The 15,549-nt window shown below is 41.2% G+C and overlaps 1 protein-coding gene across 2 annotated transcripts in view; it reads right to left on the bottom strand.

The window, feature by feature from the left end:
• Window positions 1-7: 7 nt before the first annotated feature.
• Window positions 8-15,549, bottom strand: part of LOC102293624 (neural cell adhesion molecule 2) — a 385,578-nt gene continuing 370,036 nt past the window's right edge. For both annotated transcript variants that reach the window (XM_042228810.1, XM_042228811.1), the window contains exons 9-11: window positions 5,266-5,416; window positions 3,443-3,630; window positions 8-2,591 (exon numbers count right to left, since the gene is read on the bottom strand). In XM_042228810.1, coding sequence (XP_042084744.1) covers window positions 2,463-2,591; window positions 3,443-3,630; window positions 5,266-5,416 — 468 coding nt within the window. In that variant the 3' untranslated portion in view covers window positions 8-2,462. The remainder of the gene's footprint in view (window positions 2,592-3,442; window positions 3,631-5,265; window positions 5,417-15,549) is intronic.

Genomic DNA, 15,549 nt, shown 5'->3' on the forward strand with positions numbered 1-15,549 from the left:
CTCTGTACTGTGCGGGTGGCTGGTGGCTCCCTGCGCACTAAGGGCTCATACACAGGGACAAGGTGCACCAGGTTGCGGTCAGATCTGCCCAGAGGAGGGAGAGGTGATGAACTGTATGCCTCTTCTGCATTGGCATACAGTAAGTCCAGTGTTCTATTGTCTCTGGTTGGGCAGGTCACATCCTGGGTGAAGGTGGGAAGCGTGGAGTCCAGTGAGACATGATTAAAGTCCCCTGATATTATGAGAGGGGCTCTCGGAGATTGTGTTTGCAGTCTGCTGACCACTGAGTGGAGAGAGTCACAGGCTGCATCCGCATTGGCTGAGGGGGGGGGCATACGCTACGAATGTGCCCAGCCACATTATTAATGAAGGAAAGAAAAAAACTATAAAGCATTTAAAATGTTTATACATTATGCAGGCAATACATCCCATTGTTGGTGGGATATTTCAGTCTAGAACAAAGAGCCAGAAAGACTGACTGTTTGACTGACTCAGATTTCCACTCCCATCAGCTGATAAGAAGCAAGCACCAGCTGATGGCACCGCTGATACCCTCATACACATCCTACTACCCAAGCTACTGAATTTGCTCCTAGCTTTTCAAGCAGCTTTGCAACCCACCTCCACAAAAGCTCATTGTTTTCATGCTGTGTGTGAATGATCAGCCATTCATGTCATTCATACCAGCTCTGACCTGTGCTGCAATGTAGTGGGGGAGGGAATTCTTGTGTTGGAGGGTGCACACTGCCAAACAGCAGATACTGCAGAGGGATAAAAAAAAAAAGTCTTCTAGCGTGAGTAATTTGACTAATGTAACAAAACAAATGGGAGGACCTCAGAGTACAGAGGCAATTGTCTTAATATTTATGGACCTAACTCTGACATTTACACAGCAATAACCAACTACACTGAATGTATTTTTGATCAAAGATAAATGGCACAGTGCCACCGTAATAAAACTAAAGACAGACATTGTAAAAGATTATTTTTCTATATTTGGTAAGCTTTCAAGGGTTATTTAGGAGAGATGTAATAATTCAGCTTATACAACGCCTGAGAGGAGCCTGTGTACTTTAATTTTAGGTGAAAAGATAGGACATTAAAAACATAACATTTCTACTCATGCAGATTAAAAGTGCAGGAGCTGTGTTAGTCTTTTCTTTTAGCTGGAACAGACAGGAACAGAATCTATTCTGCGCAGGATGAGGATAGATATATTAAGAAATGGCCACAATGTCAGGTTTCTGTAAGTAATTTCTATTGTACATCATTTCTTTGCTAGTTTTCCCTCCTTTGTGTCACCCATGTTTAGTGTGCAACACCTTAGCCTTCCTTGATTCCTAGTTTGTTTAATTGCTTGAGTTCTGCTTTTTTAAAAAAAATCCAGTTCCATATTTTTTTATCTGTTTATATAGACACTGTGTTTTGCCTGCGTGCCGCTCCACCTGTCTCCCTGTGCATGACCACTACCTCATTGTGGGTTAAATATTTGGATTATTGGACTATAAATCCGTTCTCCTGCTGTTGCCTCCAAGATTGTTCTAGAACTGGGTGGCAATAAGCAGTGTCCATCTTTGTTCTCCTTGATATTAAGCTCACTGCAATAAATGCTTCTGCGTAAGACCTCTGAATATATTTCCTGCACAAATAAACCTTGACTCTAAAAACTTCCTGACATCACTGCCATATTAAACCTAGCCGACTCTAGACTCTAGCAATTTAATAGACAGCAACTTATTTTATTTTCAGGTAAGTTGCCACATCACTTGCCTGCATCACTTGTCCTTGGATATGTTTTTGATGTGACTCAAGGTGTTTTGGTTGTATTAGTGATTCTCACTTAAAACATCAATGCAAAATTCAGAACAGTTTGACTCACTACAAACACACTTCCACCCTCAGATTCTTCTATCAGTTTATGATCGAGCTTTGAAGACAGTGTATTCTACATAAGGTACGTCTCAAATATTCGTTAAGAACACAAACATGTTCACAGTGTGTTTTCTTGCGTGTGCCTGAGTGTGTGTTGTGCTGAATTGTAAGAGTCACAAACTCTTCTAAAACCTACTGTTTCCTGCAAGACGACATTTTTGGTCAGCTTTTTGCTCACTACTTTTTTCTTCCTTAGCTAGAGCAATTCAATCTGCACTAAAGATAATTAGACTGCACTATTGTGTATTAGCCCTCGCTACCGTAAATTAGGGAGTACTTCAGTTAAATTGCGAGGGGTATGGTAAATCAGCCAGCACTATTTGAGATTAGGCGAGGCTGAATAGGGGTTGGGAGTTGTAGTGGAATTTATCTTCCTGAGAATTGCAAATAAGGCTATTACCATTAGTAGAGAGGTAGAGGGTTACAAAGTAGTTGAATGGCTGGAGTTACTGGGAGAGCGGTTATTGAAAAGGTGCAGGGTCCCTGAGACGTCCACATGTTCTGGTCTTGAAATTGAGTTGCTAGCCTCATTAGCGCATTAGTGGCAGTTCTGCAGACTCACCTGCCTGGGCCAAAATGAACTCCTGGTATCGAACTCCAATGTTGTTTCTGGCCGTGCAGTTGTAGCGGCCAAAGTCTCTGTCGGACATAGGAGTCACCTGGACGCAGATAAACAATACAGTCGATCACAATTCATATTAAAACTAAAGATTTCACTTGGACTTTTCTGCTTTCGCTCCAACTGTGCTCGATATATAACTGTGCTTTATATACTAAACATGCACTGAATAATATGTGTTTTTGGTGTTCATAGGACTGATTTGAAACAGAATTATACTGATATGCTTTGGCATGACCTTAAAAACACCTTCCAGTGGGGCTGATTTGAGACAATTCTGCAAAAACGAGAGGATCAAAATCTTCCACAGCCTTATGAAAGACTTGAATGCTTGATTGCCGTTCTTGCTGACAAGATAACCAGTTATTAGGTTTGGGGGGTGATTACTTTTTCACACAGGTCCATGTAGATTTGGATAACAACTTTTTCTGTAATAAATGAAATCATTATTTAAAACTGAGTATGGGTGTCTAGTTTTCATGACTTCTTCAGTTAAAAGCATCCTTTATGACAAACTATTCACAATGACCACCACTGGGGTTTCGCTTACTTCCATTAAACTGGGATGCCAATAGAAACATCAAAATCTGAATTTTGTCAAATTTTTGAAAACTATATCAGTGTGAGTAACTCTTCATAAAGAGCCATCAGAATTTATTTTCTTTTTAAACTCATTAAACTACAGGTCTGTCTTTCACTGTTGTTTTTATTGTTTATTTAATTGTTTTTTTCCCTTAAAGAAGAAAATTCAATTCATTACAAAAAACTCCATTTCTTTTGCACCTCTGTTTGATAAACCACACTGACAGAGTCATTATTAAACTTTCAAACACATTTTTTGTCTCGTGACCCTAAACCTAACCTGGCTGCCACCGGAGGACTTGAACTCACCTCCAGCACAGACTTGCCCTCGGCGCTGTGCACCCTCATGTTGGCGGTTCCCTCTGTGGAGATAGTGAAGCGCTCTCGCCTCCACAGCATGGTGGCAGGTGGGTTGGACATCACGTCGCAGCTGATGTTCACCGGATTTCCCTCCCATGAATAATAAACGGTGTGGTTGGTCAGGAACTTTGGTATATCTAAACAAAACAGAGTAACGTCACTTCTTGCACCCACCTCGTTTACATGGAAAAGGAGCTTTTTTTAAAAAAACTAAAACAAGACCTGAATTGCTAAAAGAGTAATTGCTGGTGTGTCTGGAATTTGTGGCAGCCAATTAAACACTCAAATCAAAGGTGGAGCTGTGCTGGATGATCAAAGATGTAAAAAAATAAATAAATAAATAACTTGCTGAGGCTTCACCTTAAAGAGAAGACAGGGGGGAAAGCATTTAATTGCTGCTTCCTCAACTCCTTCGGCAGTGTAAAAAAAGAAAAACTTAATTGAAGCTACCTCACGCTATGGGTGGGGGTCTCCATTGCGATCGTGCCCCCCAAGAATAGGAATAAAGCATGCAAACAGAAGCTCATTGGCGCCGGCAAATAGAAAGGGCAGTAATGGACGACTGCGGCGGCGAGCTGTTGTGCGGATTTCTTTCGGCCCGGTCGGCCCCGCTCAGTCGGAGAGGCATTATGGTTGTTTTATGCTCGCTTGCAGGATTCCATTAAAGAGATTGATGCCTGGCTCTCTGTCACAGCCGAGGACGTGTTATCCCCCTGCAGCCTGCAGTGACTTAGTAAATGAGTTCATTAGTTCGGTGGCAACGGCTGGCTCAGCCCCTCCACACTCACAGCCTGTGTCTCTGTGCAGAGCGCGGGAGCGAGTTGTCAGCTGTGGCTCCAGCAAAACAAGTTTGCAGTGTAATGACAGCAACTTTGCTTCACGGTTAGAGAGTGGGTGCATGAATTTGGGATTGTTTTTTTGCTACAAGTTTTTCCTAAAATGTCAACTTTTCAGGAACCGTGCAAAACAAAATTTTGAGGGGAATCCGTGAACTCAAAAAGTCACCTCAGTATGAAAAGGAGAAAATTGGTTTGCATGTGACAACACAGATATGGTCTTCATTTTTCCCTCGCTGTCTCTTTGGATATATTTGTTTGCCTGGCCTAGCTCTTTGTTGTTCCTCTGAGCTTCAAGGTGGAATCAATTGCTACCCAAAGAAAAAGGAAAAAAAAACCTCCACTGAGCCTCGCTACTAATGAACCTAATCATTCTGAGGCCAAAATGGAGATCTTTGCTTCAGAGCTCATTAAGCAGGGGAGAGCCCGCCCCAAATAACCCCAAACAACCAGCACTGAGGAATGGATGCACTCGTTGGGAAGTAGCAGAGCTGTCAGCAGGAGAAAAAAAGAAAGGCGATGCATGATATCCTCTCACTAATTAACCCTTCTGGAGGCAGTGTGCGTGGTGGGTGACTTGTTTATAATGATATAATACATTTCAGAGAGGGAAAAAAAAGATGAAATAGCCAGACTACAAAAAGAATTATTAGAACTGAGCGTGAGTGAACTTTTGAACTCTGCTTAAATGTGTTTATGTGTCCCATTTCCACAGCAAGGACCGCAAAGAGCCGATAGAAAGGCAGAAAGGAGAAGCTTGTAAGAGGCTGTAACAGGTGACCAGGGCTCTGCAAAAACAACACTCCTCTGCATTTTACCCACAGGCAATGTTAGGCAACTTGTTGTTTGAATATCTCCAGTTCTTGGAAGCCTGCTGTGGAGTGCATGTGCACTCTAACAAAAAGTGCGTGAATGGCGTCTAATGGGCGCGCTTACATTCAATGTCCAGGAACATGCTCTTCTGATGACCTCCGATCCTGCTGAGCGCCTCGCAGTCAAATCGACCCAAGTCGGAGAGCCTCACGCCGCTGATGGTCAGCACCGACTTGCCGTGACGCCCACGAACTTCAAACCTCCCATCCTGGCTCTGAGGACACAAACACAACAATAATTTTAAACTCAAATCCAAATGTAACAGACAGCTTAAATGGCAGAAGTTTCAAGTAGTAAAGACAGCATATGTACTAGTAATCCCAATAAGCCTATAGCTTAAGCTTCAAACTGTTCTAAATGCTTCATTTCAGACAGTTTTCTTTCTACTCTTGGATCTGTATAATGTCATAAAGTAGGATATCTTTTTATGTGGTCATTTCAGACACACACGTCTGGCTGAGATCACAGAAATCATAACCACATGCTGATCAAACCTTCTGTTTGGGAGTGACGACGTGTCAAAAGAGAGTTCAGTTCAAGCAAAACAGAGAATGGAAATAAAACCAAACGCCCCAAAGGAAAAATACAGCAGGTCGTCTTTTCACTCTCTGACTTTTTCCCAAACAAGACACGGATTGCCTACTTGGTCTCTTCTTACTGACAACAATAAAACCTGTACTGGAGACACACACTGGGTCTCAAGTTATTGGACGTTAACTGGAAAACTGCCACCGCTTCAATATACTACCCACTATACTACAAGTTAATCCTTGTCTTAAATATGTACAAGGTCCTCAATATGCTATACTCATTGTCCAGAAATATTGAATTTTATTCAACATAGTAAAACTTGAAAAAAAAAATGTAAAAAAGTAAAATAAACTGTAGAAACACCTTTCAACTGTTATGAGTATCGAGACTTTATAGTTTGTCCACCAGAGGGCACTCTCGACAAATTTTCTGATGGAAACGTGTTTGAAAGGCTGTAAACCAGGGGTGTCCAACTCCAGTCTTCGAGAGCTGCTGTCCTGCAGCTTTTGGATGCCTTCCTACTGCAACACAGCTGAATCAAATGATTGGATTACCTCTTCAAGTTTGCCATCAAGTTTGGCAAAGGCCTGATAACGAGCCATTCAATTGATTCAGGTGTGTCGGAACAAGAATGTGTCTAGACTTGGATGAACAAATAATGGCAAACAAGTACACAAATTAAATACACATAGCAAGTGTTAGGGAAATGTTATTTATGTTTCATGTATCTGGAAGAAGAAAATATCCTTGAGTATCACAATATTGGAATTTAAATCAGCAAATATAAGTACCGGTATTGAAAAACTTATATCAGTCAGAATTTACAGTGGGGCAAAAAAGTATTTAGTCAGCCACCGATTGTGCAAGTTCCCCCACTTAAAATGATGACAGAGGTCAGTAATTTGCACCAGAGGTACACTTCAACTGTGAGAGACAGAATGTGAAAAAAAATTCCATGAATCCACATGGTAGGATTTGTAAAGAATTTATTCGTAAATTAGGGTGGAAAATAAGTATTTGGTCACCTCAAACAAGGAAAATCTCTGGCTCTCACAGACCTGTAACGTCTTCTGTAAGAAGCTTTTCTGTCCCCCACTCGTTACCTGTATGAATGGCACCTGTTTGAACTCATCATCTGTATAAAAGACACCTGTCCACAGCCTCAAACAGTCAGACTCCAAACTCCGCCATGGCCAAGACCAAAGAGCTTTCGAAGGACACCAGGAAAAGTATTGTAGACCTGCACCAGACTGGGAAGAGTGAATCTACAATAGGCAAGCAGCTTGGTGTGAAAAAATCAACTGTGGGAGCAATCATCAGAAAATGGAAGACATACAAGACCACTGATAATCTCCCTCGATCTGGGGCTCCACGCAAGATCTCATCCCGTGGGGTCAAAATGATCATGAGAACGGTGAGCAAAGATCCCAGAACCACACGGGGGGACCTGGTGAATGACCTGCAGAGAGCTGGGACCAAAGTAACAAAGGTCACCATCAGTAACACACTACAACGGCAGGGAATCAAATCCCGCAGTGCCAGACGTGTTCCGCTGCTGAAGCCAGTGCATGTCCAGGCCCGTCTGAAGTTTGCCAGAGAGCACATGGATGATACAGCAGAGGATTGGGAGAATGTCATGTGGTCAGATGAAACCAAAGTAGAACTTTTTGGTATAAACTCAACTCGTCGTGTTTGGAGGAAGAAGAATACTGAGTTGCATCCCAAGAACACCATACCTACTGTGAAGCATGGGGGTGGAAACATCATGCTATGGGGCTGTTTTTCTGCCAAGGGGACAGGACGACTGATCCGTGTTAAGGACAGAATGAATGGGGCCATGTATCGTGAGATTTTGAGCCAAAACCTCCTTCCATCAGTGAGAACTTTGAAGATGAAACGAGGCTGGGTCTTCCAACATGACAATGATCCAAAACACACCGCCCGGGCAACAAAGGAGTGGCTCCGTAAGAAGCATTTGAAAGTCCTGGAGTGGCCTAGCCAGTCTCCAGACCTCAACCCCATAGAAAATCTGTGGCGGGAGTTGAAAGTCCGTGTTGCTCGGCGACAGCCCCAAAACATCACTGCTCTCGAGAAGATCTGCATGGAGGAATGGGCCAAAATACCAGCTACTGTGTGTGCAAACCTGGTAAAGACCTATAGTAAACGTTTGACCTCTGTTATTGCCAACAAAGGTTATGTTACAAAGTATTGAGTTGTATTTTTGTTATTGACCAAATACTTATTTTCCACCCTGATTTACGAATAAATTCTTTACAAATCCTACCATGTGGATTCATGGATTTTTTTTTTCACATTCTGTCTCTCACAGTTGAAGTGTACCTCTGGTGCAAATTACTGACCTCTGTCATCATTTTAAGTGGGGGAACTTGCACAATCGGTGGCTGACTAAATACTTTTTTGCCCCACTGTACTCAACTGTCTATCACAATAGCATAATTTAAAGTTAAATGTACTTCATTTTATGATAAAGTTTATAATAAATAACCTCAGAAAAAATATAAATATAAAATATAATTACAAATGGTCAATTAAGACTATTTGCACACATCTCTTACATGATCGAGAGAACACATTTTTTTTGTTTTGACCCAAACATCACACGGTTACATGAAAGCTGTTTATATCAACATCTGAACAACATCAAGTCCACCTCCAAAGCTGCATGGCGACCTGTTGCTCGCTACACCAAATCACACACCAATAGGGACCAAACATGGATATGAAACCAATATGAAATATTAACTACCTCACTACTATACACTGTTGGGATCATTAAAGATGAATAATGATATGAGTCTATGAGAGTCTATAAGACTGGCTCTTTTCTATATTTAGAAAAATACAGCATAGATTCAGAATTTAAACAAGAATGGATAAACTATATATCACAATATGTGGTAAACAAGTATACCTTAATATTAATTAGTTAAAATAAAAATGAAAACTTACATCAATTATAGTCATCGGCACTAATTTAGTGGTTTGAATTAGTTTGAGGCAGCACATAAAAAATAAACAGAAGTGAGCATATGAAAAAAATATAAATGCAAACAAGAATTCAAGCCTAAGAAAATCAACTTTTTAAAAATCCCATAAGTATTTATTTGCTGACCAGACTTAAAAGAAAACAGTATTATGCCGTTAAAATACAGAAGATGCTTCAGAATATCAGTTAGTTTTAACAAACAGCCTTGATAAAGAAAATATTCGCAAAGAGGCAAAATATGTGCCGCTTTCTGAGGGATTTGTTGGTTGCAAAAAGAATCCAGATCTCTTTGTTTCACTCTGATGATCTTAGAGAAGATTTTAACAATGCTGTTCAGACTGTTGCGAGGCTGTGAACCCAGCTGATAAAAGAAAAACTCAAAAGAGTCAACGCTGCAGTGTCATCAGAAATTGTAATCAAGACTCTGTTCTCCTGAGTGCTTCTGCATCCTTCAGTGTATGTAATAAAAAAGTAAGCAGTACTAGATGTATCCTTGCATACACAGAGAGCCTGTGGACAATCCTATGGGGTCAGAGAGACGGTCATTTGCTTCCTGCTGTAATGGTTTTAGATGTTGTTCTTTAATGTTTTATTGTTTTATTGGCTCGCTCTAATCTGGCCAGGGGGAAAAAGTTGAAAATTAGCCATTCTGCCAGCACTTGTAGCTTTACAGTAACGCTGAATAATGTGCATTTTTAAAATACAATTTAAAACATATACAGTCTCTCTTAGCGAGTTGAAACTCAGGTGATGGAATAAAGCCAGAAATGAAGGTCAGCTTCTAGCTGTGAGCTCTGTTTGAAACTTCCAGACAGAACGGGGATGCTAAATCTGGAGAGGATAATAGGTCCAACCGTGAATATGATACTATTTTTCATTCATGGTTATGTAAAACTGGAGAAATGACAAAGCAGAATCCAGGAAGGCTTCGGGTCTGTCGCCAACTAATTTAGAGAAGGTTGTTGGTCCAACTTTGTTCTTGCCACCGAGTGGCGACCCCTTGATCCATTTTGACACCTCCCTTTGCAGGCAATCGTCACTTGTCACAAAGAGTCAGGGTTAATGCAATAAACTGTCGATTTATTACAAGGTCATTACATCTGTATGAAGACAGATGGTATCAATTTGAAGCAACGGGTCAATTACGGCAGACGAGGCTATCATTCCAGTAATCGACATTCCCCCGTAATGAGAAAAAACACCTCAGGAGCATCCCCGCTGCAGACATGATACGGCCATAAGCCTTCAGACTGTTGCCATCAGATAACCTCCGTGACCCCAGAGAAACTACTTTTCAGTGATGCTGCCTATGGATGCAGAGTTGACACAATAGAGACCCGCAGCAGAGGATTTGAAGGTCACAGACAATAGGCAGAAGAACCGTTTCAAACATTGTTACCTTCCATCTCCGTTTCGGCTGATTTCGAAGATAATTTATCTCCTGTTGACACAGAGAAAGACTCTATATCTTTGTGTTATGTGAAATTATATATCATCGCAACATTAACACTTGCACAGGAAACACAAGTTTGATTCATTATTGCTACTTCATGTCATGAAGTTTGCTGACATTTATTTGCACATAAGGTATCGCCATGAATAGGAAACACAGCTTTAGTTGAGCTCTTATTATTCATAGAGGCTTGGTGTGCTGGAGGGTATTTTTAATGCAAGTACCCGCCACACCACATATGACACATTATGATAGCGATCTCTCCCAGCCTCTTGAAGCCTCCGTGCACAAAAAAGACACAGCAGCAGCAGATTATGATTGAGCTATCACTGCTAAGTAACACTGAAATGGCACACTGAAATAGACCCACATAATCACCAGTGCTATGGGTTGTGTAGCTGCTTGTAGCAAGACAACAAAGGGATCATGATCAGGGACATGTCTGAGGGGTGAAAGACTGGTCAACAAATGCACTGACACATTTAAAGAAGCTTGGGATTGAGATGAATGTTAACCAACCCAAAGTCATGATACCACTCCAAACTTTCATGCATCATTGCCAACTAATTAGTCAATTAATAGTAAAAACTAGAAGAGATGGTTTTTGGCTCCAGGCTTAATTTAAAATGGGGTTCCAGTTAGTATTGAAGATGTGTTACTAATAAAGGAATTATTAGAATTTGTGAAAAAAAAGGAGCGGGAAATCTGAGGCTGAAAGTCAAATTGAGTTTCTATTAAATCTGTTTAGTAGATGTTTATGCCACAGGGCTTTGCAGGCTTTTGTAGCGATAACTGGAGGATAAAAAAATAATAATCCTGTGGCCATACAGAACTATACAGAACATATGTTCTGTGTTTTGACAGTTTGTGTTTTCAGTTAGTTATCTTCAGGTACTTAGCCACAGCTCATTTGACACAAATTAAGGCTATATATGCAACACATTTTGATATTGACCGACGTAATCTTACTTACTTGCAGCAGCACAACAGAGCGATGACATAGAGGATTGTGATCAGGGACACATTTAAGGGGAAGTTTTAAAATGTCTGGCTAAAAAAATAGAACACTATTAGCTTAACTACAGCAGTTTAATTTCTGATTAGTCCGTTTATACATTTAAGTCCACAGAATTTGTACAATTACACTTTTACAAACAAGAGTTTTACAAACAAGCTTACGATGTTCCCCTTCTGGACACACAGCGAGGATGTCAGGACCAGTGTTGGGTAAGTTACTTTAAATTAGTAACTTAGTTACATTACTAGTTAGTTCTATCAAAAGTAACTCAGTTACTTCAAGTTACTCGTTACTTTCAGAGTAACTAGTTACTAGGGAAAGTAACTTTGGTTTTACTCAGAATTCTCTTGTTAATGTGTTGCTTCCGTAACTGGATACCCAGCAAGACGGCCAGTCTTCTAGCTTGCTTACTTGCCACAAGTGCACTGTGCCACCTACCAATAGAATGGAAAAAATAATGTGCACATTTCCACGAGAGAAATCCCACGCCTGATTCTATCCTAGCCTGCTTTTTACATCCAACAGAAAAACTGCAGTCGTGGTGCTTTCGATTGTACTCAGAACTCGGAAATTCTGCCTTCTGAATAGGAAGATGTAGGTAACACCAGACTGCAGATGAGCTGCATACAGAGCTGGACTGGGATAAAAAAAATCGTCCCGGGCATTTTAACTAGAGACCGGCCCACCATTATAGGAAAAATCATAAAGCCTTTGAATGAAAATAAACACTGTTGTGACAGTGATGTACACTGTTCTGATGGTATATACGTATCAATCTATCAATTGTTTGTTGCAAGACTCAGATAATTATTTTTTTTAAAAGTGAGATATTTTAAATGAGAATAAGAAAGAAAAGTATTTCCTTTTGCCCCCCTCTCCCTGTTAATGCCCTACATGCCCCCCTGGCCACACTTTGCTAGATCCGCACCTGCACAGTTACCAGCTGTCAGCTACTTAGGAAGCACGCAGTACGAAAAAGTCAGCATAACGAAAATAAACTCCACCTAAACTTGGTTCATATCTGACCCAGATGGACTGCAGGTTATAACTTCTTACCTGAAGTTCAGTTCACCTGACACTCTCGGACCAGCGGCCGCTTCGGGTCTCTCCTCTTGCCTCCCTTTTCCTTCATCCACCTGCTGGCCTCCACCACTTGCTAATGTTATTGAATCTGTGGAAGCTCCGCGATAGCCACCAAACGAAGTAATGAATAACGAGCCTATCTAAATCCCAGTAACGAGTAACGCGTTCCCGGTTTTGGCATAATAACTAGTTACCGTGCTCGTTACCACAATAATAACATAGTTACTGTAACGCGTTACTTAATAACGCGTTAGTCCCAACACTGGTCAGGAGTCACTGCAGCCACTGCTGTTTTTATTCCACCTACTGGCAACCATGTGAACCTCACCAGTCTTATTTTTCTAACAGTACATGTCTTCAGCATTACCAGTGAATAACTGTGGAACAACCTTTGACGATTACTAATACTTTAATACTTTGAACTCCTTTGTAGACAATGACTGCCTAAAGTCTATAACCCATGGACATCCCAATGCGATGGTGTACAAAACTGACAAATAGACAAAACTTTTAAAAAAGTGTTATTATCAAAAAACACAGGGATCTGAATGCATATCACACATATATGTAAAAAGCACACTTCAAGTTCATATGTAATGCTAAAGTAATTTCTAGGAGAAGGTGAGCCGTAGCCCCAGGCTATATCTACAGTAAATGACAGCTGAGCGTAGTCAGAATTTTTCTAATAGGACACAATAATATTTGACAACTTCTGTGATGAGGTGGCCCGCCATTTCTACTTACAGCACTTTTTCAAATGAGAAAAAAATATACTTTTTCGCCCTGCACACATAGCCCTAAATTGCATTACTGTTTCATCATGTGATTTTTTTGGCAAAATTATTTGTACAGCCCCCTGGATGGTCACATAAAAAATAATAAGCCTAAACATAATACTTCCACATATAGCTTTAGTTTAACATAGCACACAAACCCAAGGCTCATGGGTGAGTTTGAGTTTGAGCCTTTCATCCACCAAAACCTCTTCTTCATGTGGACTTTGTTGATCTATATGACTTACAGGTCTAGCTGCGCTTTAGTACTCCGCCTCACCACCCGTATATTACATTTGTAGCCATAGAAACTAGAAAAAGGGAGGTTTAGTTTAAATATGTTCCTTTTTTTGAGGCCATCACCCTTCTTCTGTTTTATGTCTGCATTGCTAAAATCTTGCAGGACTCCTGCATATGCCCATTTGCATTTTTCTATATTCCAATCTACTTGCATGTTTGCATACTGAGTGTGTATTTGTGTGTACCTTCATAGATTTCCCCAGTAAATCAATGCACATCCTGCCCCTTCTACTGCCCTCCTGTCACAACGCCCCCCCCCCATCTCCCCACCTCAGGTAATACTCATTATGTGTCTAAGCCCCATAAGCCTCGGCCCTGAAGCCCCCTCTTCTGAATCACACACTCTTTATGTTGTCGCTCACAGACTGCTTGGACATTATCCTGTTTAGAATGGCTTATCTTTGCTCTTATCATCGCAATACTATCAACCAATGAGGTGAAGCGGCGTTTAAAGGCTCGGATCTGGTCTCTTTGTGCTGCCACTGCAGACTTTGCTTGTTTGCCTCGCCAGCTGAGGTCAATGGGATTGAGAGTGTGTGTGTTGAATAGGAATGCTGAGGGGGAAGGAGAGGAAATCTTCGAGGAGAGAGCTTCTGAGTCAGGAAATTACTTGCTAACACTGCCGCCTCCCCGCAATCCATCCACCCGCCCCCCCATCTCTGCCAACTGACAGGGTCTGTGTCTAGAGACGAACTCAGCCCCCAAAGCACAGCCTGTTTGATATGCAGCTCAGTCGGACGGCGAGGCGAGCGGCCAGAAGCAAACACAGCAGCGACATGCACGCCCATGAACTGCACATACGTGTTGCTGCAACGGCACACTCACTGCAGGTACTCTGCGCACACGAGCAGCAAACAACATAAAGACATATAAGTAAAAAGAAAGAAGGGAGTTTAAAAGGATGGGGGAGATGACTAGCGAACAAACGGGTAGGCATGAGCAGGCATAAAAGGGGCAGACACATATGAAATCCTGTCTATAACTGATCCATAATTTCACAATAAAAACCAGGCATGTCATGTGCCACATCAAACACATGAAGCTATATCTGAAATGCAATCTCTCAAATGGAATTCTGGAGCGTGTTCCAGTGTTATTTCAGTCCAATTGTTGGAGAGTTTTCAGATATTAAAAATGTCAGCTTTAAATGTCAGCGAGGCTGGAAACACAGCTAGTCTAATTCTGGCAAGTGCAGCTAATTCTAACAGTTGGGTGCTGGGGCTGAACACGGGGGTCTTCATATTTGCACAACTGTAATGATTACTGCATCACCTCAACCTCAAGACAACAACAAAATGACATTTAATAATGGCTTCTTGGTTGAAGGAAATGGAGGCCAACGAGGGGTTTCACATGGGATGCGACAGGAAATGATTTGCTAGACACTGCTATTATCTATTTTTGGGTGTTGCAGTGACTGAGGGCCTGCACTGTCAGGCAAGAGACTTCAGGCTTAACCCTGATGTCTTACTGGCCAACAGTGGTTCATTTCTTTCTGAGTACAGTGCCTCTGTAACTTGAGAGACTGGAGAAGTTATCTTTGAGATAACATGTTAACTGACTGATCAATTGTCTTTGAAAATAGCTTCAAAATTCCTTGAAGAGAGTAAGAGGCTTTTTAGTTTTTAGAGACCAAAACCTTTTGGCTTTCTCTGATAAGCGTCAGTGAGGGAAAATGTCTCAGAAAGGGTGGAACGTTTGTGCTTGATGCCACCAATTTCAGAGCAACTCCATTGTTATTTAGGGCCTATTACAGCAATACGGGTTTGAGACACAGACTCATTGGCACTAAGGCCTGTTGACCCTGCAAGATTTGAAAGAAGGGCTGCTGAAGGAATTCTACCGTATTGCTAAAAAGTCTTGAGTCACCCTTTATTTCTTCATATTTTGCTTGGAGTTGGAAAGAGGTGCATGGATTTATTGAAACATTGGGAAAAATATATGGAAATACAGTGTATGAGGCAAAAACAGAGTTTGTACAAGTCTACAATCTTAAAAGTCAATATTTGGTGTGACTGTCTTTATTCTTTAACACAGCCTAGACTCTTTAAAGTTGAAATGTATTCATCACACATCGCTTTGAAACTGACACACGCTTACAGATGTTCCAGAAATCAGTTGCTAAGGTAACCTACCAATATAATTACTACAAGGTCATATGTTAATCAACAGTACTCATTAT

The sequence above is a fragment of the Haplochromis burtoni genome, unplaced genomic scaffold (assembly GCF_018398535.1).
Source record: "Haplochromis burtoni strain Fernald_Lab_line unplaced genomic scaffold, NCSU_Asbu1 Contig_355, whole genome shotgun sequence".
Classification (NCBI taxonomy): domain Eukaryota; kingdom Metazoa; phylum Chordata; class Actinopteri; order Cichliformes; family Cichlidae; genus Haplochromis; species Haplochromis burtoni.